At 31.4% G+C, this 25,410-nt stretch overlaps 1 protein-coding gene across 2 annotated transcripts in view; it reads left to right on the top strand.

Annotated features, from left to right (window-relative positions):
- LOC132904513 (serine-rich adhesin for platelets) overlaps positions 1-25,410 on the top strand; it is a 210,698-nt gene that overhangs the window by 156,391 nt on the left and 28,897 nt on the right. The window contains exons 2-8 of one of the 2 annotated variants that reach the window (XM_060955081.1): positions 9,448-9,698; positions 19,360-19,526; positions 20,346-20,546; positions 20,672-20,899; positions 20,969-21,235; positions 22,241-22,688; positions 23,989-24,835. In XM_060955081.1, the coding sequence (XP_060811064.1) occupies positions 9,448-9,698; positions 19,360-19,526; positions 20,346-20,546; positions 20,672-20,899; positions 20,969-21,235; positions 22,241-22,688; positions 23,989-24,835 (2,409 nt within the window). Of the gene's footprint in view, positions 1-9,447; positions 9,699-19,359; positions 19,527-20,345; positions 20,547-20,671; positions 21,236-22,240; positions 22,689-23,988; positions 24,836-25,410 lie in introns of both variants that reach the window. The other variant, XM_060955080.1, reaches the window with a different exon arrangement.

Genomic DNA, 25,410 nt, shown 5'->3' with positions numbered 1-25,410 from the left:
AAATTAATGATATCAAATTATGTTCTCCTGAAAACCATTTAACTTTTGTTCGAAACATATTTCAATGTTATGAATAATTTTGGTTATGTTCCCAGGGACCGATATTATACAACACAGACTATAATATACGTATAAAGATTCATATGCATAATATCTAGTACTCGGAGAGTTAAAACTACATACATATTTTTATTTGACTTCCTCGTTACACAATAAACTCTAGCAATTATGTAGCTAAGAATATCGTATAGCCGTATTAATAATCGTATACCTTCGTTCATTAAAGACAATAATTAGCACACTCATATATAGCACATAAAATAAGTAACGTACCTATCATCCTTTGCAAACTTTCTCTCCTCGTGTTTATTCTTATTAACTCAAATAATTTTTTTTTCCGTCTCTATTCACGAATTTCGAGTTTACACGAAATATATAAATTGTAATTCGTGAGCTTATGCGAGTACAACTCCTAAAGTTACGGACCGTGTCGTTTATTAAGAATGAGACGTAATAAATTTACTGATTGCAAATGATAGATAAATTATATCTAGTATTATTTCAAATTTTTACTGTAGATCATCTCTAGAAATTATAGATATTTAGTGTACTTCCTACTTTTTCAATCATTATAATTTAATACTTCTTAAAGAATTTAGATTAACATATTTAAGTCGAGAATAAGAATTTATAAAAATATACTAAAAGATTCAAAGCTATATTACGGAGTTTAAGAGAGTAGGATAATTCGATGTAAGTGGTAACAAATGAAAAAAAGATTCTGAACAATAAACATGTAAAAGGCACTTAATATACAGGTAATGTTATACATACCTAAATCTATTTTAACTGGTTATAAAGTACACTGGGAAAATATTTATTTATGTACGAAAAGTCTTCGGGAAAAGGCCTTGAAACAAAACTCTTTTGCAGTGTATTGCCCTCTATGTTGCATATAACATTATAGTTTTTATTATTACAATTGGAAAATGTATATGAGCCGTTCGGAAGTCATTGATCAACTTAACAAATTGAAAAATAGAAAAAGTGATGATATAAACGTTACTTTTTAAAATAGTGTTGACATTTATTGTTATTCACGTGATTTCCTTATGGAAAATGGAATTATTGTTTCTTGAGAATCGATCATTAGTTATATTAACCATGTAATGAAATTGAAAAATTTACAAAAAATGCAGCTTATCACTTTGGCTTGTGATCACTTGCAGCTGAATAATTTGTTTTCTATCATTATTTACAGCCGCATCAAGAGAATGAAAAGTTACGATTAAAGACCTGATTTTGTAAGTTTACCTGGATTAACAGTTTTAGTTATTATATTTCAAGTTATTTTATTTGTGTCTTTCAATGAAATTGAATTTACGTTTTAGAAATTACTTCACTTTACGTCACTGTTTGATCTTTAATAAGTTAAGAAAAATGCTAATTTTATAAAAATTCATTACTTCCAAATTTTTTTCAATTTCACTATCAACTTATGAAATAATCCAATACATACACAAGCTTATGAAAGCATTTCAATAAAGCCGGTATGTTGAACACGTGGCAAGAATGGTGATAGTGGTGTTTACATTGATAATTCGCATGATTGCAAACTAGCGGTACTTTCCTGTACGAGTGTTGAGTATGAAACATGAATACTTTCATGATACTTGTGAATACTTTCACGATGAGACGATAGGGAAATGATATTTAAAAAGAAGAACTACAAAAGAGCGAAAAACCGGTCACTGACTTGTTTCGTTACGCAACGGTTTCTGATATGCAAGAACGAAAAGTCGATGGAACAGAAATGTATCGATAGATGAGGGACCAATAATCGATAATTTGCAAAAATTAGCGTAGGCGCTGTATAGCGCTTACATTTGTAATACACGCGTGTTAGACGAAGTTGTCATTACCGGCAGGGTTGTATCGAGGTGTGAAGGCATTCTGTTCTCCTTTTTTTTATAATGTATACACGATTTCAGGACATGGATATAAAAGTTTTCTATGATAAGTGTTCAGTTTTCGACAAACAAGGCAACAAATAAAAAGTTTTGATGCAGAAAAGCGGCCTTATGTGGCGCGGACATCGGATCCAACAACCTATTCCAACCGAAATCCGCGTTCCCGCGAATTCATCTGCGACGCGAGGGAGAGATTGAATGCTGCATTTGTCAAAAGAGTGCGCGACCCTATCGCGTGGCTGGAACAATGGCGATTGATCCTTCGCGTTATTGTGCAAAACAAAACGGAAAAGGAACAACAAGAAGCGCACAATACTATAATGGGTACAATCCATCGTGGTACGAAGGAACACGCCTCATTGCCCGGGTGCACGAATCGTTAATCGACCGACTTCAAAAGAGTCAGCAATTAAACATATAACGAACCTAATCGTGACAGAACGTTGTTTACGTTCGTGCATTGTTTAATTACAATAATCTCCCATGGGCTTATGCGAATGATGAATGATGAAAGCAACAAAGAATGATTCACCTCACGTGAGATTTGATGGAGAAAAATTATCTAATGACACGATTCTTCCATGGATCTCATTGTTGTTGGAAGTACAGAAGTACTGATGATAATATTTTCAAACACATTAACGACTTACAATTGATTCAGGAACTTAAGTGCACCTTATAATAAAACTAATTTGATTATAACAAGGCTCTATAGATTTCATAGCAAAATTAATGTATTCTATGTCAAGGAGAGCAATTAAGAGTTATTTCAGAGCTCAAACAGAATTCTCACAAAATATTAATATAATGTACAATTAATGATAAGACTGCACGAATACTGTTTTTCTTTCTTCTTATCTGGTTAAACAGTTAAACTAATATTATTAGCAAAATTTTACAAGTTACAAGTCACAAATTATTAATATTAACAGATTCTGTTACATAACAGCAACGAATTTTATAACAAAGAAAATGAAATTTTACAAATAAGTTTTATCAATTACAAATTACAATTATTTATTTTATATAAAATTGTGAAATTATAAGATTTAGAATTTGTCAATAGTAATTAATATATAAAATAATTTGCCAATAGTATCAATTGGCAAATTATTGTGTAAAAATATTTGTGTAAAATAATATGTTATGAAATAAATATAATATTACATGAAAATTTGATTTACTTGACGAAGATTTCTGTAAACAACAGTATGTCAATTACAACTAAGAAGTGATCAGGTACTACTTATATCATGAACTTTTTTTGTAATATAGTAGAATAAGAACTATGTGAATACCTACTTACAATAATACTTTTGAGTCACTAAATTAGTAACTTCTTGGAAAGGTACAGAGAAATATGTATTAAATAATATGTTGAAATTACATGTTATACACATGTATAACGAAATATATCAATATTCTTTATTGTACTGAATATGTATTTGTGAGGACTATAAATACTTGGTCTCAAGTTTCTTTTTCCAAACTGTATGCTTATATATTGCTTGATCTGTTTTCTTTGAGATAAGACATTAGAGTCGTTACACTGTATCATGTTTCAATTCCACCACAGTTCTGGACGGTTTAGCTTTTAGTTGAGGTGTGTCATGGTCGAAAGCACCGGAAACGTCGAATTAAACGTAGCCCCGAGGAAAATGAAACATGAGTTATGTTCTTTTGATTTAATTGCTACGACACCGAGATGATCTAAAATTATGGGTAACATTTGATGCAACATATGCTAATAAGGATTATTTAAATTTTAAGCGATACATAAGCTTAGATAATCTTTCCGACACGCGAAAGATACAAAAATATTATTCCTATGTAATAATAATATATTGGACAATTAACTTATTACGATTTTATAGTATTGTATATATTTAAAATAATTCTTGTTATCTGTTACAAGCATTCAGTTTTGGAAGTTTTCATCTTCTTTCTAGCAATTTGTACACCTCAGTAGAGCTCATATGTATTTAAAATATCACAAATAAAACATAAATATAGTGTTTGTACGATATTTAACAGTATTTTAACGATATTTTTCATTCCAATTAAATTGTACTAGTTATTAAAGGTATAAAAAGAATTTATGCAATAAGTTTAAACCAGAAGTCCGGAAATTGTATTAGTTTTATCATATACAATCGTCCAGAAAGTAAGTTGACGCTTCTGCCAAATATTTAAATGTAACACTGTTAATTTACTTTCCTAGGTGACTGTAGCTTAAGTCATATTCAATAATTTAATAATTTCTTTTGCTATTTTCGTAATTAACAAGTTTATGCTTTATTAAAATATAACACGAAAACCTAAACAATAATCAATCAATTATTTTATATGTAATAATCTTTACAGAAAGTTGACTGAAGATTAGACTACAGTTATAACTGTATTTTATTTAAAATTCTGTAATATAAACATATGATGAACTGACTAATGCACAATTACAAAGAAATAACAATTTTGGATTGTTGCAAAGAGAATTTATCTTAATAAAAGTCATAAGTGAATTGTTTTCTTTTGCTTACAATCTCACTTTTTATGTTCTATCTCACTTTATAGAAATTAAAATTCATACATAAGCAATTACTAATATTTTCATATTCATATTATATAATTATCATATTTTCTTAAGAAATACAATATAATAACAACTTTTGTACCTTATACAACGTTTCTGGTTTACCTCGAAACGCTGAAATGTCTCGAAAAAATGTCTTCGAAACCACGAAAAAATGTTTAAGATAAAAATTGTATGTCGAGAGTGATATACTATACTCTTGCCTATTTGGTTTTGCACTTATCAGGCAATGATCTGTGAACGTTGTATTAAAATGTTTAAATAGGAACCTGATTTTTTAATTACACGTGTATCCTTTTAGTTTAAATTAAAACGTTTCCAAAACACTACAAGTTCAGTGTAAACTTTTGTCTTTCGCATCATTCACTATTGACATATATATGTACTTTCAAATTCGACGGAGCAATGCAAGAAACTAACGATATTGACTGATCGTTTTGGTAAAATCGGAAACCTACTACTTTGTGTTCAAGGAATGTAGTACCATTAGTACAATCCCGGACAAAATGATAATACATGTGTGCTATTTTTATATTCTCAGAGACAACTTAAGATGTTTGTAAATGTAGTAAATATTGCAATTTAAATATGACAACGTAGGAAGAAGGACTGTTACTAAATATGTAGTTGTTCTCTCCAACATTCAAATGATAGCACATTAACAAAAACTATTTGTCTATTTAAATGTATTTATTTTTATACTTTTTCCAAACAGAGAATTTACATCATGATTAACATAAAATGAATAATGTGTGGTCAGAATATGTATAATGTTTAAATGATATTCTTCTCATAATTTGTAGTCTTTTAATAAATTATGCATTACTTTGCGATTTTACTTAACGATCTTTAACACTAAACCTACCAGCGGGGGTCAAACTGACCGCTTTCGAACTTCTACACAAATTTAACCATATTTAAACTTTATCATATAGCTTCATAATTTCTGACTTTTCCTAAAACATGCATACAATATATTTTTCAGTATTTGCTTTTAGTATGCTCTTTCATCTTCTGAGAAAAATTTGTACTCTGCCTTGCCTACCGTGACCGGTCATTTTGACCCCCCGAGAAAATATTTTAGTTATTTTTAAAATAAATGCAATCAGTACGAAAGGAAGGCTATCTCAAGATCAGATGATAAACAAAATCAGTAATAATAAATAATAACAACTGTTACGCCCGTAATCCTGTCATAAACCATAATCCATCCCTCGATCAAGATGGCCACCAGTTGTCAAGACATATTAACTCAGACCCATAATAATCCTAAGGAACCGCCATAAAATTTAGCATTTTTTACGCTCCATTGTTACAAACATTTTAAAAGTCGAGAAGTTTCTTAGGGTTATTGCTCATTACGATAAAACACGGGAAAGCTTTCCCAACTTCACCCTCGAGTAACCGTTGGTGGAGAACGGCCAATACCCATCAATATTTTCGTATACATATCGCTGTCACAGACCATATTCTTAATTGCTATTGTCCTTTCGGCTTGAATACATCTCAGTTTGTTACTCAATCAGTCTACCTCTAAACTTGTTATCTTTAAAACTCGGACAGAGAGTATGTCAGACCGTTTTGCGTAAAGTTGATATAGAAGAAAAAGTAAAGCATATGCAATTTGACAATAATTTTGTATTCCGTACATGGTATTATTCTCTGATAAATATTTACCCCAGAAATGTCAAGACTTTCCAAAAAAAGTTATTAAAAACATAACTGACATAGAAGGAGACTTCTTTTTTTATTATAACGTTTATTGCCCAAGAAGATGAGTATTACATGTGTATGTTATTCACAATAAACAATGAATTTCGGTTGTGGGGTGGTTTAAACAAAAGTATCGATACGCGACGGTACGACATAGCCATACAATATTTTGTGTGTCGGAATTACATTTTTTTAGCGTTACAATTTATAATTAAATTTAAGTCACTGCAGGGCGGTGCTTATATATGATATTGTTTTTTCTTCTGTCCTGAAAACCTGGTCGCAAAAACAAGGCAGTTTGCTTTTGGTTTTTATGAGGCTGTGGGATTTTAGGAAGAGGCGGGAGAGGGCGGACAGAGAGGGGGAGTGGGGGTGTCCTGTAAAATTATTTACAATATTTACAATGTTTATATATTTACACTATTTATACGGAAGGAGATTTGAGCGTTGCCGTTTTGTGGTTCTTTCTCTTGTTATTTTTATTATGATTTCGGTATCCATCAATATTTTTTTCTGTTTTTTATGTGATTGTCTATAGAAGGAGACTGTTCAGTGTGCGATGAGGAAGAAACTTCAGCAACTGAAAACGACATGGAAACACATGAAAAGCTATTTACAACCGAATTAGAATTGAATATTATAAATAAGCGTTCACGTCCAGGGTAAAAAGGAAAGAAATTATCGTTGACAGCAAAGAATGAGACTGATGTAGAGAACCAACGTATCGAAACTGGGCCCGATGGAACAGTTTGGAAAGAAATAGATGCAAGTCCAAAACCTGGCAGGACATCGGATCATAATATTTTTAGGGATATGCTAAACGGCATATAATAAAAGGACAAGTAAAGACATTTTATCTTATCATTGATCACCATATAAGGGATCATATAATAAAATGTACGGAAAAAGAAGCATTTAGAGCATTGGGGACTAAGAGAGAGCTAGATGCAACAAAACTAGATGCATTTATTGCTCTGATATATGCCCGCAGTGCATATCAGGCAAAAAATTGAGATGTCTCATATTTGTGGAATAAAATTTGGAGATCTGCATTTTTCAAAAACAATGAGCAGGAATGACTTTGCTGATATTATGAGGTTTATACGATTTGATAAGAAGAGCGAAAGAAGCCAACGGTTACGAACCAATAAATTTGCAATGTTATCTGCACTATGGGGCCAATTTATAGAGAATTCACAAAATTGTTATAAACCTAGTACATACATTACTTTTATATAAAGAATCGCGAGAAAATCAGATTTATTACTATAAAAAAACTTGTCAAGTAAAAAATTGTAAAGGTTACAAAATTACGAAAATTTGTTTAAGATGCGGCAAATGTACGTTTGATAATAAGATAATTTGTAAAAAATGCAGCGAAGTTGAATAAGATATATCTTTATATAAATAAAAGTGTAATTCTATTTAAGTCTATAATCGAAATTAAACAAAAGTAAATTTGGACGAAATTTTATGGAAGTTCATCATTTTATATACATTTAGTTATAAATTAACCATTATCTAAGTTAAATTAGAAAAACTGTTACTTCTTTAATCACCGGTCATTTTGACCGCACACGGTAGGAATAGGTGTACACGAGGTGTTGGTAGGTTTACTGTTAAAATTTTGGAAAGAATTAGGTTTTCAATTTTTGGTTTAACAATTGTTCATATCGCCGTCTCTCTGTCTGCGGCTCACATATCGGTACTTACATGGTTGTGAGACATAGTACTTGTTATTGATTGCTGGAGAAGTCACAAACTACCGGTAAATATCAATACAAAGATCAAGTATCATTTCGCCTTTAGCATTTAGCCCTCTCTTCTCTTTAGTGAAGAAGTCAATAAGGGAAATCTTATTTAATAACAGATTCCTTCTTCGTGGGTGGTGGCATTTACGTTCTATTTTACTGCAAAAATTTAGGTTGTCTTTGAGAAATTAAAGATAGGATACATGTATTATTATTTTGTTCGGGACTGTGGCATTATAAGCAGTATCTCATTATGTGATCTCGCGGCGCACCTATATCCTTCTAAACAGTATAGTATAGTATATTCTCCCCAGTTTGATACAATTTTCGTCTGAAACATTTTTTCGTATAATTCATATTTGTCAAGATATTTGAACGCTTCAAGTTAAACCGGACGCACTATATATATACATCTCAACGAAAATGTGAGAAATAGTTGCCCAAATGATCCTTTTCAAAATTTTACTGTTGTATTGTATAAATTGACGTATTTTAATAACATTACCCTGACTTGTTCTAATTACCAAAAAATTATAATTATTTTGATAAAAAATACTCGTTTATAATAGTTAATTAAAATATTAATACATAGTATTATGTTATGAGGGTGTACCATCTTGTTGGTTCAGTAATTCAAAATAAAAGCTTTTGAATCTTTTTTTAAGTATCATTTAATCATTTGATTAAGCCATTAAATTCGTTAATTACTGAAAACAATTGCTCGTGGGATCAGATAAATTGTTAACTTAAAACTTTTCAATCTATCGTATTCTATTCTATTGTATCATATATATAATCGGGACAAAGATGAGTGAACAGATAGTGAAAAATATTAATTTCAGTTGTTTACTAAATAATCTATATATTATGAGAATATATGTATAATAAATGAAACTTTATTAAATAAATAAATAAATAAAACTTTAATTAAATTTCATTGATACTTGTCTTTACTATCTGTCCAATATCTGATTTTTTTTATATGTTAATTTATTCAGTTTTTACAAATTTTTTGAGTTAATTCTTCTTATTGAAAGAATAAATCTTTTACTTGCACAAACCTTATTTCCATAGTTTTGAATTCATTACAAAATATATTCAGACGAGATAACAATTTTTTAATTTCTTTGTTTTAATTGTTTACTAGACGCGAAGTAATCAAATCTTAACAAACACGATAATAAACAATGTAGTATAACTTCATAATCTTAGATAATAAAGAATGTATAAAAATAAAGCGTAAATCTTACACAATAAACCATTAAGAAAATGCCGTTATTTCGCAGAACAATTACGTACATCCAATAAGAAAATTTTTATTAAATGTACTGTTATAGTGTATCTTTAGAGTTATCTGATATTATGTAATAAAGTTTTGCATCATCGAATCAAATATTTTAAACGAATTTACATAATGTTATAGCGGAATCGGATATTTGCACGTTCGCGACAAGAACGGAGCATTTTCACATCGTTAACAAACCATCGACGGCGCTGTTCACATCGAACACCAGGCCAAAACCATTGCGGGAATTATACGAGGCTGCTGGTATAGTCGCTGTCAGAAGTTTGGATAGCCTGAGAAGGGATGGAAGCTCTATGGATATGTTCCTCTGCACGCCCGTCCTTGGAAAGAGAAGGCGAGACCAAAGTCTCGACATCGAATCCAGGATCGTAAGTATACATATGAATTCTCGAGTATGTGAATTTGTGTATACCTTGCGTATATTCGAGCATGCTTCGAAAGGCAACGTTTTTACTTAGATACGGATTATCATAATTATTTTATTCTTATCATGCATTCTTATCAATTTTTGTAAGAACGGATTGTAATATATGAAATAGTTTTTTCGACTAAAATAAGTGTTTTATTTTTCATTATTAGAGTAAGTTAATTAGTCTTTAATCGTCAAAATCGACATATATTTAGCATAAATGGAATATTTCCAATAGTGTTCAAATAATATTTGATCATATCAATGAAATTAATTATCATTGCCAACAACCACATACGTGCAGCTGACGCAACATTAAAAACTATTTTAAAAGTATTACTTGAAAAATATATTATTTGAAACGAATCTAACCCTACAGTATTTTCAGCATTTGTTACCATTACTAATAGCCACATACCTGCAGCTGATGCAATGTTAAACACCATTTTAAAAATACTGTTTAAAAAATATATTGTTTGAAACAAATAGCTTTTAATTTTGCATCAGCTGCACATATGTGGTTAATAGCAATGATGATAAAGACTGAAAATACTGTAGGATTAGATTTTATTATACCACATTTTATAAAATCGTGGCAGGTTTGCTCCTTCTTTATTTTTAAAATTGGTATCGTTAAAAAAAATTTATTCACAGAGTAAGAAATTCTTTATACGATACTTCTTGACTTCTTGCAATGAAATGATGCTAATCTAATTATAATCTTTTTTATATTGCATAATTTACACATAAATGTGTTTTTTGGCTCTTGCATTAAGGAGAATATTGAATAATTTTTAACACCATATCAAATATATGACACGCGAAATTAAAAAGCATTGATCAACATTTAATTGTATGTAAATCTAGTCCAAACAATCAAAATTCTTGATTCTGGATATTTTAGGTAAAGAATTCAAAGCATTAAATTAAACATTTCATATGTAACATAATACATATATGACGAGTTAATTGAAGGTTTCTATATAATTACAAATATATTATACGAAATTAAAAAGGTTAAAATATTTGTCCTCGCAGAAATATGAGAACTTTCCTCTGAAACAAACTTTCATATGTAACAGTAGTGTTATTGAATCATAATGACTGTTGAAACTTTATAACTTCGTGATACAAGTTCGGTTGCGGAAAGCTGCCTATCTATTCACTTACGGTTTATAATTTTCATATTTATATTTTAGATGTATTTATTTGATTTTGAATGGAAAGATTGTTTTTCTTGAAAAGCGATATATATTATAATTTATGTTTAACGAATTTAATACGCGATAGGATGAAATATGTATGAAACGCTTTATAATTATTCAATAATTACTATTTGTATTGGTAATTTTTATTTCACGCTATTTTTCTGTGTTTTAGGAATATGAAATAGTTACCTCAAAATTATTAACCACAACCAGTATAAATTTTATTATTAGGAGTTGTAACAGTATTTATATCTGCATTCCGTAGTGCTTTATAAATTATCACGAAACTTTCGAAACAGCTGAGATATTGTTTCTACTATTTGCATATTTCTTATACGTACACTAATTTCCTTTTTCGTCCTATTACTACTGCAACAATATCATTATTTCATCTCGCAAATGCAATTTGATAAATGTTTATTTGTTTATTTATTTAATGTTACAGTCACTTTAGAGTTATTAGTAAGTACATTATAATACATAATTGCATCACATTACCCCATAATAAATGCATTCTTTGATTTAGATTATATTATATAGAGCAATAATAATATAAAGATAAAAATATGTAATACATGTATGACACATGCATATAGTATATATATACAGTATATCTGTATGATGATCTTGGAACATAATGATGAGTTATTTAATGACGCTAGACTTAATTAATTATGTTATAATCCATTACATATATGTATGTATACATTTTGTCCCTTCAATTAAAGTAAAAGGTTTTAAAGACAAGCATAAAACTTTTATTTATAAAAAAATGTTCTACAACTAAGTAGAGACGGACAATTAAAAGAATATAATAATCGAATGAATAATTTTATTGAAGTTATATAATAAATTAAACAATGTTGTACACGGTAAACCTTTAAAAACAATCCAATATCATTTCTAACGAATTTTTTCTTAAATAATATCATGATAATGTCTGCAAAGGATAACAGCGATAGTTCCATAACGCAACGAAACACCTGTGCGAATCAGGAACATGAATAGAATGTAGTGGTCAGAAAGGATTGGACCTAACTAGACTACGAGTTTCATATCAGCAGGATGTGGTATATGATCTTGTTGATATGATTACATTATGGTAGGATGGCCCAGCATAAGCAGGTTCAATGGCAGATATCATTAGTCAGGGACACATATATTGAATCCTACAGGGTGGTCTCTATCGAGAAGCATGAACCATTATATAATGATACACATTGTTCCCTCGGATTGTCGTTTCGTTAATGCATTGGTTTCTTAATAACACACAATCCAATTCCTGCGATTTCTATGATTCTTTGTGATTTATTCTAGGGATTATTATCGAGGACGTATTTTTCTTATTATTTACATTCCTTCGTCTTTTAATTAGTATCGTTCTTAATCTCAAAAAATGATAGTATAATTCGAGTGTTAGGATCTTTATTGAGAAAAATTCAAATTTCAGTGACGATAGACAATTATGCAATTTCTTCTCACAAATGAAAATGCATAGAATTAGTATAGTGATACATAAATAGAGATTTGTTAACCTTTTTGAGTAACAAAATATAAGAAGTTCCCCGCGTCTTTTGCAGCATTTGTTATCGCCAGTATTAGTGTTATCAGGTGTACATTACGGGAACACAATTCTCATAATCCTACTACTGATATAGCATTAGCTGAATACAAAATTTGCAGTGTACGATTTTGCAATGTTTCCAAAACAGTCTGTTAGTATTGTACTAGCACTAGTCGGATTAGGTATGTAGTTCATTGTATTGTTCTGTGGAATTTAAAAGTTCCTATCTCGAAAGCGGAGAGTGCAAAACACACGAGTTTGTGAAACGTTTTAATGTGTCAGTTAGAAGAATATATAATCAAAGAATCAGGTTCCTATTTAAAAATTTTAATGTGATCTTTATAGGATATTTCGAGGTCATCGCAAAGCCAACAGACAAAAGTATAGTATATCCCACTCAATATTATGCAATCTTTGTCTGAAACACTTTTTCGTATCATTCATATATTTCGTAATAATTGGACGTTATGAATTAAATCGGACACACTGTATAATGTATTCAATGGGTTCTATAATAGATAGCTTTGTAGAATATTGTAGATGTTACATATAATTACATACATATTTTATAAGACATAAGAATATAACGGAATGTTACCTGCGAGTAAACCTATGATTTACTTTTTTTATAACTGCTTTTAATTTTTTATTCTTTCCATCTGAAATTTAGTAACTAAAATTGTTATAAATAAATCTTTCGATGTCAGTGATAATAATGTATTAATCTATTTCTAAAATGTAACTTTAAATTCTATGAATTAAATAAATAGTGAATCATGAACATTAAATGACTGTGATAATTACAGAAGGTATGATCATATAGGTACATTATATATTATTTTCATCGAAACCAAAGTATTTGCATAACCTACGATCGTATAATGTGAAACATTAACTTACTTTATATAAACTAGCTATTTTTCCCTAAAATAATCACGAGAATCTTCAAGTGATTATCGAAACTATCACATACAAAATTATTTATTGCGTTTATACTTGTACCTGTACGTTATACAGATAATTTATCTTATATATATATATTGGTAATAGAACGAAACCTAAATCTTTTCTTAGAATAAGATCACCGAACCACGTAAGTACAAGTAAAATTCGTCATACACGTATATCGGGTCACGTTTTCGTATTTCCGTTTCTATTATTATAAGTTCCAAGTGGATTTTACGAAATGAAATTGTAACTTGTTTCACGTTTTCATTGTATTAAACGGTTAAATCATTCTGTGCGACTGGGATCATAAATCCGCTACTCGTATTACAGCTCTCTACTTCGGTATGCAGGATTATTAACAATCAGCTATTAACAATCATTATCGGAAATTAATCAACACTTGCCGCTTCAAAGACTTCCAAGCCCGAATTTCGGTCGAGATCCTCTTTGTCTCACTTTTCCATTTCCTCTTATATTTTGTAGTCAAACAGATACAATTTATGATTGAATCAAACTTTGGTTGGCAAAACTGAAATTCTTTGTCGAGATCGAAATTTTATTAATTATGTATATAAAATATGGCACAACTCGTAGATTTCAATGATTGTGAATTATGTTGACAAGATCAATGTCTTGAATAGTTTCGCCATATAGGGTGTCAAAAAATTTGGCTCAAACTTTAGTATCATGTATTGGATTGGTAATTAAGTGATTGCGGATTTTGTCATTACCACCTAACGATAAAATCCGCAATCACTTAGTTGCCAACCCAATATAATAGCATTCATCAAAGAAGCAAAAAGATCCTTAGCGAACAAGCAAGAAAGCTACCATATTATAACTCTGAAACTTATAACATTTTTGGACGTGTGTTTATTAAAACCTGTTTATTTCTTATGATAAGTACTATAGTATATAAGTTTGATCCTGAGATTTCATTCCAGCTTTTTAAAACATTGTATATGTAACTGCTATTCAATCTTAATTTCAAAAGCATGTAATGTACAGATAATTACACACATGTATTTTGATGTTAAATTTTGTATTTCTAATATTTTGATATTACATTTTGTATTTCTAATATTTTGGATGGATTTTGGATAGGCTTTGGTTACATGTATATATTTAGTATACTATCCCGTTATATAGAGATAAGTGATAGATTTTAAAGAACCAATTTGTAGCAAATCGTCATAAATTTGCAATCTTCACCCATCAACACTTTAGACAATAATACTTTATAATATTAATTGTTTACGTTTACTTCTCTTGTTTACGTTTGTGTAACAGAATATTAAACTTTATTACATCCGTATATTGATGGAATTACTTAAGACTTACTTAAATGGTACTTTTACTGGAATTACTTAAATTTAATAATACATATCTCAGGGTCATTGAAATTAGTGAAATGTGCCTTACTTCATATAAATACCGAGATTTCTTTGGAGAAATCATGGGATCCATGATTTCAAAGCTCAATTCGAACACGAATCAACTCAGGTACTTTTCTTCTTTTTTTCTTTTCCTCTTAGTTTTATATTAATTTTAACCGCCCTTTATTTAAAGGCTTAAATCAACACGGATTACATTCCGTTGTACAATCAGACTGATACCAGACATATGGAATACGTAATCCACGTAAGAAACACTGAGTCCATGGCCATACTGGCTTGATCTTTTATTAAATTGTGATATGTAAATAAGAAAATAAATAAGCCATCTGTCTCTTCTGTTCCTAAAGAGATATGTAAGTGGTATTAGGTGATTACATATATGGAACATTGTTATTAATGGTGTATAGTAAATATTAATTTGCTTTGGATCAGCCAATTGTATATTATAGAAAATTTTGTTGTATAAATTTCAACGATAACCATAGAAACATGCATCGTACAGTATAGACCCATCACTAAGCGATTTTTATGTCTGTGCCTAAATGAAGAAAGATGAGTTGAAGAATATGATGTTACAATAGGATGATGTTAGAAAGTTAAATGCAAATTCTTTAAAAACGCACTTTATGAATTACTTGTTGCTAAAAAATTTGTAGATGCCAAGGAATGATATTCAGAAGCAGTAGTTGAATGTAAATTTACATGAGCAATAAATATACTTTCCCGTACTACATTACGTGCTCGAACTTATAAACATACTTGAAAGAAACCATTTTTCCATCACGTGAAAGTCGACCGAAAAAAAAGAAGAAATTTTTCAATATATAGGCTCGGATAATTCTTTTCTTCGCTTCGATACAAATTACGTGGTGCAAATACCCCGTAAAATATTGTCTTTCTCTATCACATTCGGCGAATCGGTTATCAACGTTATTCTCCACAAATAAACGACGAAGCCATTAATAGGGTACGATCGATCGGCCTTAACGAGACCTTGATTAATCCAGTCGAATTCAGTCTAAAAAAGGTGAATCCAAAAAGAAATTGATAATAGAATTTATTTGCATTATATGATTCGAAACGATATTTAGAATAAAATAAGCTACTTTCAAATAATTTTCCTCTTGTGCCTTATAAACAAAATATCGTTTAAACAAAAAAACACGATATTTTTTACATTTCGCTTCATATCTGAAAAACTATTTGTCATATGTGAAAAAGTTCTAATAAAAAGTTATAGATTATAAAATTATCTATAAAATAAGACCTGTTACGTTACAATAAATTCAACTTTTAGGGTAAAAAGTACGACATAATTATAAAAAGTTATAAGAAGTTGTAAGGAGTTAATAAAATCAGTTACTAAAACGTCCTTTTTTGTAGCGATTTCGGAAAAGAGGGAAGATATCTATATTTGATACGTATATTTCTTCTTGTATTCATGTATATGTTCGCCGATTACTCCAAAACGGTTTTCCCAATATTAATGGGGATGATTCCTCTCACAGGTTATATTTCTATCCGTTAAAAAAATTTCTTGGTCATAGTAAACTATTTTTGTTTAAAGAAAATGAATATTTTTGCATCGACTTTGTATATGTTCACCAAAGCCTCCGGAATGCTTTGACCAACTAAGATGATTCCTTTTGTATCTCGTAGGGCATGTTTACCGCTGGTTCAGTTACAAAACCTTTTTGCTCTTGTTTTTCATAAACTATTCTTTTGCAAAAATCCAATTTTTATGTATGTTCATCGATTAATCCGGATTGGGTTTGAAATGAAACCTTTCGCATCTCCCAGGGGCAGTCCATCGATCGGTTCCGTTTGCAAAATTTTTATAGTTTGTTCATTGTTAACTATTGTTATTGTAAAGAATTTGTTGTTCACCAATTTCATTTACATGTGTTCAGTGCTCGCTCTGCAATTGTTGGACTGATATCGAGATGATTCCAAAGCAGAGGCCTGGGTGAACGCTTTAAAATGTTGTTTTATAATATAGGCTTCTGCTCGTTTTCTCTTCGCAGGAAACATTGTTCTGCGGATTCGTTTTCCGACATAAGTATGGTTTCATTGCGAACTGGTATATGATACAATATCAAGTTATAGAAATACCCCTCTCTATCACTGTTCAAAGTATAATATCGGTGGCAGTGTACAACTGGTTTATTCCTTATTCGCATGCAGAACTGGTCAGACCATACAATTTTTTAATCATTAATAAGAATTAAAAATTGATATAAATAACAAATAGATAGGAATAAATTATTGCCTTATTTGTAACAATGAAAACAATTTTACATTGGTTCTGTAATAGTGATCGCTGCACTAAAAAATGCGAAATGAAAGATTTTGTGTCAAAAAACTGTTATCGTCGAACAACTAAAGGTATGAAATAATTTATATTTATTTGTATTTTATTTACACACATATGTAACAACGGCTAGATTAACCATTTACTTACTAAACAACATACCAAATATATCGCAACCTTCTGGAAGGCGGCGAAAAATTAAAAATGCTACGAATATATAGTCTATTTGCATATCTAATTGTGTAACATCAGTAAGTGTAAACCTGTATACTATTAATATGTTGAGTGTAATTTGCATTTTTCAATTTGGCCACTACTGAAACATATTCTTGGCGATTTTTTGTTATCATATAATGCAACTTAATGCAATTAAATGTAAATTTATTAAAATTTGAATAATAGAGCAATAAACGAATTGAAACATTTTACTATACTAGAAATATTTTGCGGCATTTTGCGTCGCCTTTCAGAAAGTTGCAATATATTATTTAGTATGCTGTTTAGTAAGTAAATGGTTAATCTAGCCATTGTTACATATGTGTGTAAATAAAATACAAATAAATATAGATTGTTTCATATTTTCTAACGCTTTTTGAAGTCAGTAGTATTTTGTGGGCAAAAAATCTTTTCCATTTATAACTTCAGTTAAACATGCCATACAATATCAAGGCTCTGTGATAAGTATATACTAGTCATACCAAAATAGACGAATTGATCTGTTTATTAGTTTTCGCATAATTAATTTATCTACTTACGAAATGGAAAATTTCATATTTGCATTAAAATCGTATAACGTTATCGTAGTTTATCCTTCGTACTTGTACGCTATCTGAAAGACCTAGAATGTGCGAATTATACGTTGCCGTGAAAGTGAGTGCGATGTAGAAATTGAAAGATTCCGCTCTATACACCACTTGAAGTACATAGTTACGATGCTTCTTATGGCTATGATTATACAGAGATTATACAGAGAGTAGCAAGTGGTAACGAGAAGAACGGTAAAACGAGTGGCAACAAAGTGACAGAAAATCAATGAAATTCATAAATTTTGGCTTAACTCAGACGAACAACTTTAGAACAACTGAATAATAAAACGATGATTGCGCTGTGACCGGGTAGAGCGAAAGTTCCACTTCCGATTATTCGCGGACCATTCACGGACCATTCGCGGACCACTCGCGATCCACTCGCAAAACACAGAATTACAAATAGTCGCGAATGGTCGCTTACCACTATCTATATAATCATAGATTACGTGACATCGGTTGTCATAGTGTTAATAAACAAAGGACTTAAAAAGAAGAATAAAAAGAGAGAAAAAAATAAAAGGAAACGCGATATCTACATATATATACGTTGTACCACTTAACTTCATCATCCAAAATATTTTCGGTGTAATACAAAATTCGAAAAAATGTTTCATACAAAAATTGCATAATTTTGCAAGAGCCATTGTATAGTACAAATAGCTTTATTGTGTTACATAACAAGATAAAAAGGTTAATTTTGTGTGTTTGTCGTGTACAGATACCCTCTACAAGTATCCACTCTGAGAATGATGGTATTTCGAATATTTCAAGATTACCTTTCTTTTTTAGAATAGAGCTATAAATTTTATACGTGAATTAACAGATCTTTGTATTATCTATAAAGAAGTATTAAGACATTTAAATCGAAAAACATTTTAACTTTAATTTTGTAAAACTTATTATATAAAAGATGCACTCTATACTTTTAAACAATAATCCATAATTTTTTCGAAAATCAAAATACATCGACACGTCAGTACGTAAAGGGTTGAAGCGGTTGTATTTCGTTGGTGAGCCACGAACCTGTTTGGGAGAATCGAGAACGTGAAAAATACTTAATCCATTTTTAGTTGGTAAGGAGTACATCTCACTAGAGTAGAGAAGGGCCAAACTGAAACGCAATCCGTTCCGTATTCCGTGCGTGAAAGCCGCTTGGTCACGAGGTGACATCCGACAATGCTTGCGCCCACGCAGTGCTGTAGAGCATGAAACATGTTAGTTGCTTTTCTCCACAGCATCAAGTTTCTTAGAAACAGAAGCGATATAATAGCAGTAGTAGTTTCCTTGTTGTAATATCGTGCATTCGTTCGTTCGCTTATACTCTCGTTCCTTAACTGTAAGATCGAAGGAGGAAATCCGGTGACATATAATTCGTCATTACAGCCAGCTGCTATCGAGGATTTACGAAGATGGACATCTACGGAAGCGCTCGGAGACGTTACTGTACCACCGGATTGCATGTCCAGGATCCTTGGAGATACAACGACCGACGATGCCGTTGATCACAAGCTCCCTAGCCCCGAAGAACAGGTTCAAGCAATCGCTCTGAAGTAAGCAGGAAATTTACGCCACCGTAAAAGTGTAATGAATACGAGCGAGTCAATTTTTGTCGATCTTCTCGACTGTAAATCTTCTATAGCTTCACGGAACTATGAAGAACATTGAGTTCATTAAGGACTCGTTTCGATAACTTGTTTTAGTGACATTTAATTTGGTTGAACTTCGTTTTAGGGTATCCCGGATTTGTGACTTTTTTTATAGCATATTTTAACTTTTAACGAATAGAATCCAAAAATACTAATTCTAAGGCGCTATTTTGAGTTGTTATTTTGGAAGTCATGTATGTATTGTATAAAGTTTATGCATATTGTGCAGTTTACTTGAACATACATACATATTTTATGACTTATATGTATTATTAAGAGCTCAATTAACAGAATGAAATGGTATTGATCTAGGTTTGGGATAAGGTTAATTAATATTATTTAGAAATATATTATCAACGAATAGACACAAGGGAATTCACGTTCTTCAAGATATTGCTTGCGCAAAAGAGGCCGCTCATCATGACGATGATCTAAGTTTGTCAACCACATTTTATTGTGCGATATGCATAAACTTTATATGGGAGTAACTTTTGAAATAATGATCTCCGCGTCGCATAAAATTAATATTTTTCGATTCTATTTATTAAAGCCACATATGTTATAAGAGACATCACAAATTCCATGTGCCTTAAAATAAAGTGTGTGCCTTCAATTTCATTACCTGCGACATCTTTCATGTTTGACCATCGTTAACATCTACATTGACTTTCGAATTTTGGTTTCTGGTCTCGGTTGGTAACGATGACACAATGTGTGTTGTAGATTCCCAGCGGAAATTGTGGCAGTAGACATCAGCGGAAGAGGATTCGAAAGAATGTCGATGAAAAGAAGATCTCTGCTGTCTAGTCAAGAAAATCAAGAGACAGCGGTGAAACGACGATCGAGGCCTCGCAGGCCCAGAGGAAAAAGACGAAATACGATCGCTGGTACCGATCAGAAGGAAATTCGACAGGCTATCGGAGAGTGAGTTTATACGTATATTATCTCTACCGTGTTTGATTTTGGCTATTCAGGAGTGGTGAAATTATACGTAATAAGAATTGACTAGATTCAAACATGACTGTGGAAATCTTTGGCTTTATTTATAGAGAAACGACTGGAGAAGAAGCGGAAGAGATAATGTCAAATATAGCGTCGAGGGCTCATCGATCAGCGAGTACGGATATATTGGGTTCGTCGAAGAAAGACTCGCCGACGGAAAAAAAATCTCACTTCAATACGTTGAAAGCGTGGGGTATGTCCAGATTGAAACTAATCAGTCCGAAATCCAGTCAACAGTCGGAGCAACAGGAGACAAGCGCTTCGGGTACAGAGAGGTCAGAACAGGATCAAGGTCAGTCGAGAACAGCCGAAGAAACAAATATTTACGAAATGGTAATAACCAGGCGCAGGAAGGACAAATCTCACGAAAGGAAGCCAAGTTCCTCGAGCTCGAGCGGAAAGAGCACCTCGAGTATACCGGTATCCGTCCCGAGCACCGACAGACAACCGAGCGTGAAATTGCGTGAAAGCGCAGCCCAAAGAAGAGAAAGACGAAAGGGAAGCAATCGTGACGAGCCGCCTCATTCCAGCTCTGGAAACTGGAGTGCATCCTCTGAAAGCGGAAGGGCGAGTATCGGAAGCGAAACCACCACTACCACACATCAACCCAGGTATGACTGTTGCTCGTTTCGAGATTACGACGCGAGGTAATGCGTTACGAGAAAAACGAAATGATACTTATTGAATGAGAACTTGGTATTAAAACTCGTATATCGCAGAAAAATCGTTCTTTTAATAGCATAACAGGAAATTGAAAATGGATATTGAAATATACGTATATGTTTTTATTCTTTAGTTATTTAAAGTAAAAAAAAGTTCTAAATTACACTAAATATTTTTTTCTGATTATGCTATCAGAAGAAGGTTTCATATTTGTTTGGATTAATAAATATAAGATGTCACTTTTGTGTTACTTATAATATATATTAATAATTATAGTTTGTATTTGTATTAATAGAAACTGATATTAATTTTATCATTATTTTTATAGAGCGCGTATATAAACAGAGCAGAACGATTATAATTTACAATCAATTGCATTTTTATTAGTAGTATGAAATATACATGCAGAATGCATGATTTGATCTCCATAATTTCTGAATATCTTAATTTGTATGAACGAAATAAGTAGGTTAATAATTTTTTGTAAAAGCTACCGAGCTGCATCGACTGATCCATTAAGAATCATATGATTCTATTAAAAAAAAAAAAAACAAATTAATCTATACCTACAAAAAAGTCGAAAAAATAGAATAAATTTTTTTCATATGACCCTTCGTTTTTGAAACAAATTGAGTTTGAAAATTTGTCGAGCATATGTAGTAGTAGTATTATATACATATATATAAAAATTTTCTATTTAAAAATATAACTGTAGCTTTCATAGAGCTTTTCAAGGATTTTTCATTGCATAATAAAATAAATATCGCTGCGACATGTCCCCTTCGAGCCTTTGACATCGTATAATTGCTTGAAACATCGTTAATTGTTTCAAACATTTTTCCGTATCATTTATAGTTTCAAAGCCATTTGCACGTTTCCAGATATATAGGACACACTGCATATGTATATCCATATACATATATTAACGATACATATTATCACAATATGTATAGATCGACGACAACTGCTTCAATTGGAACATCATCGACATCTTTGAGTCACGCAAGGCGGTTTAAGGGACGAGATACATCAACATCATCCTCGGTAACGTCAGAGGGTACATTAACTCCAGATATTATACAAGATATTACCGTGATACCTTTCTCGGACGATGGTGAAACATCGTCTGTGTATTCTTGTGATACGGAGGGTTATTACACCTCCTTCCACGTGGACTCTGGCTTAAAAACTTTAAGGGAAGAGGATCCAGCTCCGCAGTGTCCATTGATGAAATCTAACGATGTCAGTTCCGATCCTACTTCACCGGTTGTTGAAAATGAATACGAACTCTTTGGAAGGGGTTCAACATCAACAACGACGAGCTCAGCGGGCACAGTCTGTACCGCTTTAATGGCACCGCCGCCGCCAGAAAGGAAATCTAGCCTAACTGTTGTCGCTATGGTATAAATAAATTTTTGTCTTTATTTTATAATTTTTTACTTATTGGCCTTCACTTGGGGAAGGCTGGATCAAATCTGACACGCGCAGATGTTTCATCTCTATTTCTTTTTAATTTACGTATTAATATTCTACCAAGCTATATTGAGCTATCATATAGAACAAAAATTTTCTTAATCAGTTCTTCGCTATGCTCCTATAAGATAAAATATTCAATGCTTGCGACAAAAATGATCCAGTTTATCGGGGATAGTTGCATTAGAATCTATGTACACATATTATAATATTCATTTGATAATTCATTAGATTTCTTTGTGAATTTATTCTAAAGTTTATGTAACACCAGAACAATTTTTTTTTTAAATTAGAAGCTCTGATCCACCAATGGATGGAACAATTGGAATAGTAAGTTGAGATGATTGAGAATGGTTGATTATAAGATAAACATATTTAATGTACGTGTTTTTATATGTGCTTTAAGTAACGATAACTAAATGGTCAGTGAATAACATTTTTGGTTGTACTTTAGTGTTATTATTTTTCTAATGTTTATATTGAGTAATGGTGTAAAATTCCTGGTACAGTTCTTGCTATAGATTGTAGTTCAAAAGGTTAAAAAGGGTAATAGCTTGTATCAATAACAAATTAATGTACTCATTATGTCACTTTTTAAGTACGACTCGTTTGTGTATGTATAATTAAAAGTCGTTTCTTAAAAAAATTAATTCATCTTGGCCTATGATGTCATTTTCACGTATATGAGAAACATAAATATTATAATAACAAGTTGAGACATTTAGATAACTAATTAACAAAGAATTTACTGAAACAATATTCTATTTGATAATATGAGTTTTCATTTTATACATTATTTTATACATTTTATAAAAATACATTATGTATATAGAAATAGAATCTTTTATATGTTATAAAAATTTTAGAAATGAATATGCAAAAGGGCTGGTAAAATTATTACGAAAAAATTAAATTGCTAATTGTAATTGTAATTAATTGTATTCTAATTCAAAAATATATTATACAAATATATATGTACATATATTATTTAACACAAAACAGAAAAACTGTTTTGTCCTTTATAAGATATTGTTGCATATATACGAATAATATACTCTATTTGTAAATATATAATTAATGAATTTTGACGAATTACGTAGTCATTTTATAATAGCTAGAAGGGCTCATTCTCAATTTTCTCTTTCTTTCTGTGAACTCTATTTCTTTCAAAATTCATTCAAAAACAATTAATTAAACAATTTTTCGTAATTTAAATATTTTTCAATAGGTTCACGGGCCAAACCAGAACGGCGGCGAGTCTCCAGACAGCGGTCACAATACCTCGTCATCGCCTGTGGAATCAGCTTCGAGTCCAGCATGCACAGGAAGGTCATGCTCGGAGTTCGAATACTCGGAATCGAGCGATCTCGAAGGCTGTGAGAGGATCGAAAGAATCCGTTCGAAAACTGCGATCAATACGAGCCGCATACCGTCCATGTGCGTGATTACGCCACCAGGTTCAGATGACGAACATGCGAGAGATTCGGATCAGGCAAGCAAAAATGCCGAGGACGAAAAAATCGATCTGCAAACGGGAAGTTCGGTACTCATGTCTGCCACGGTTGGGACTTCCAAGATGGAAGTGATTAATGGGCAGGATAAGAATCTCTATGCTACGATTCAGGTATTATCTTTGCCTACAAATGAGAAATCCACGGTTGGACCGAATCAGGTGGGCAAGATCAATCCGCTGAGCGGAGTTCTAGGCAAACTTCGAGGCGTACTTCCAGGCAGGAAACAAGTGCCAAAGAGTACGATGCAAGACCAAGCGAACGCAGACTCCGGCGACTATGTCACCATAGCCGACGTGAGAAATAATAATGATAAACGTCAAGATTCGGCTTCTTGCTCGACTAGCGCGACTCCTGTTCGGTCACCTGTTACTTATGCGAACTCAGATATTTTTAAGAGAGATGCTGAATATGTTAGCTTAAGCGAGTTGCCGAAGAAGCCTGATTCGTCTTTGGAAAGAAAGAGACAAGGTGCGAGGGTTATGTTGGATTCGGAAGGCAAAGTCGTTTATTCATCCGATAGCTTGAAGAGGAGGAAAGGCGCACATACTACGTTTAATCCAGGTTTAATCTATGTCTAATTACATGTTTAATCGTTTGCTAGGCATAACAAACTCATTAATATGCTAAAAAATCATAACATTGTTGATTAGTAATAGAAATCTAAAAGATAATTTTTGGTATATTCTAAACACAAGATATAGCTTTTGTATCCAAGATATTCCTTTTTGACAATTTGGAAAATATGTTGTATTTCATTATATATGAATTAAGTATAATATGCATATGTAATCTAGTATACAGGGTGTTTCGGAACGGGTATAGCTGGATTCTTTATGAAAGAGTAAATCGAAGACATAGAATAACGATATTTTGTTTGCAGCTTTGTTTTCGAGAAAATTCAATTTGAAATTTTGTTGTGTACTTCGCACACAAAAATTTTCAAACACAACTTTCTCAAAAATGAAACCTTCAACAAAAAATTGTTATTCCATATTTTCGGTTTAATTTTGCATAAGAATCCATGCTCGTTTGCACTACCTGTTCCAAAACATCCTGTATACATGTTTTAATATAAAACATCTATTGAACTTTACAATCTTGTTGTACTTCTTCTATCAACTACATCTTCAAATATA

The sequence above is a fragment of the Bombus pascuorum genome, chromosome 2 (genome assembly GCF_905332965.1).
Source record: "Bombus pascuorum chromosome 2, iyBomPasc1.1, whole genome shotgun sequence".
In the NCBI taxonomy this organism is placed as follows: Eukaryota; Metazoa; Arthropoda; class Insecta; order Hymenoptera; family Apidae; genus Bombus; species Bombus pascuorum.
This window is presented reverse-complemented; position numbering and strand designations above follow the sequence as displayed.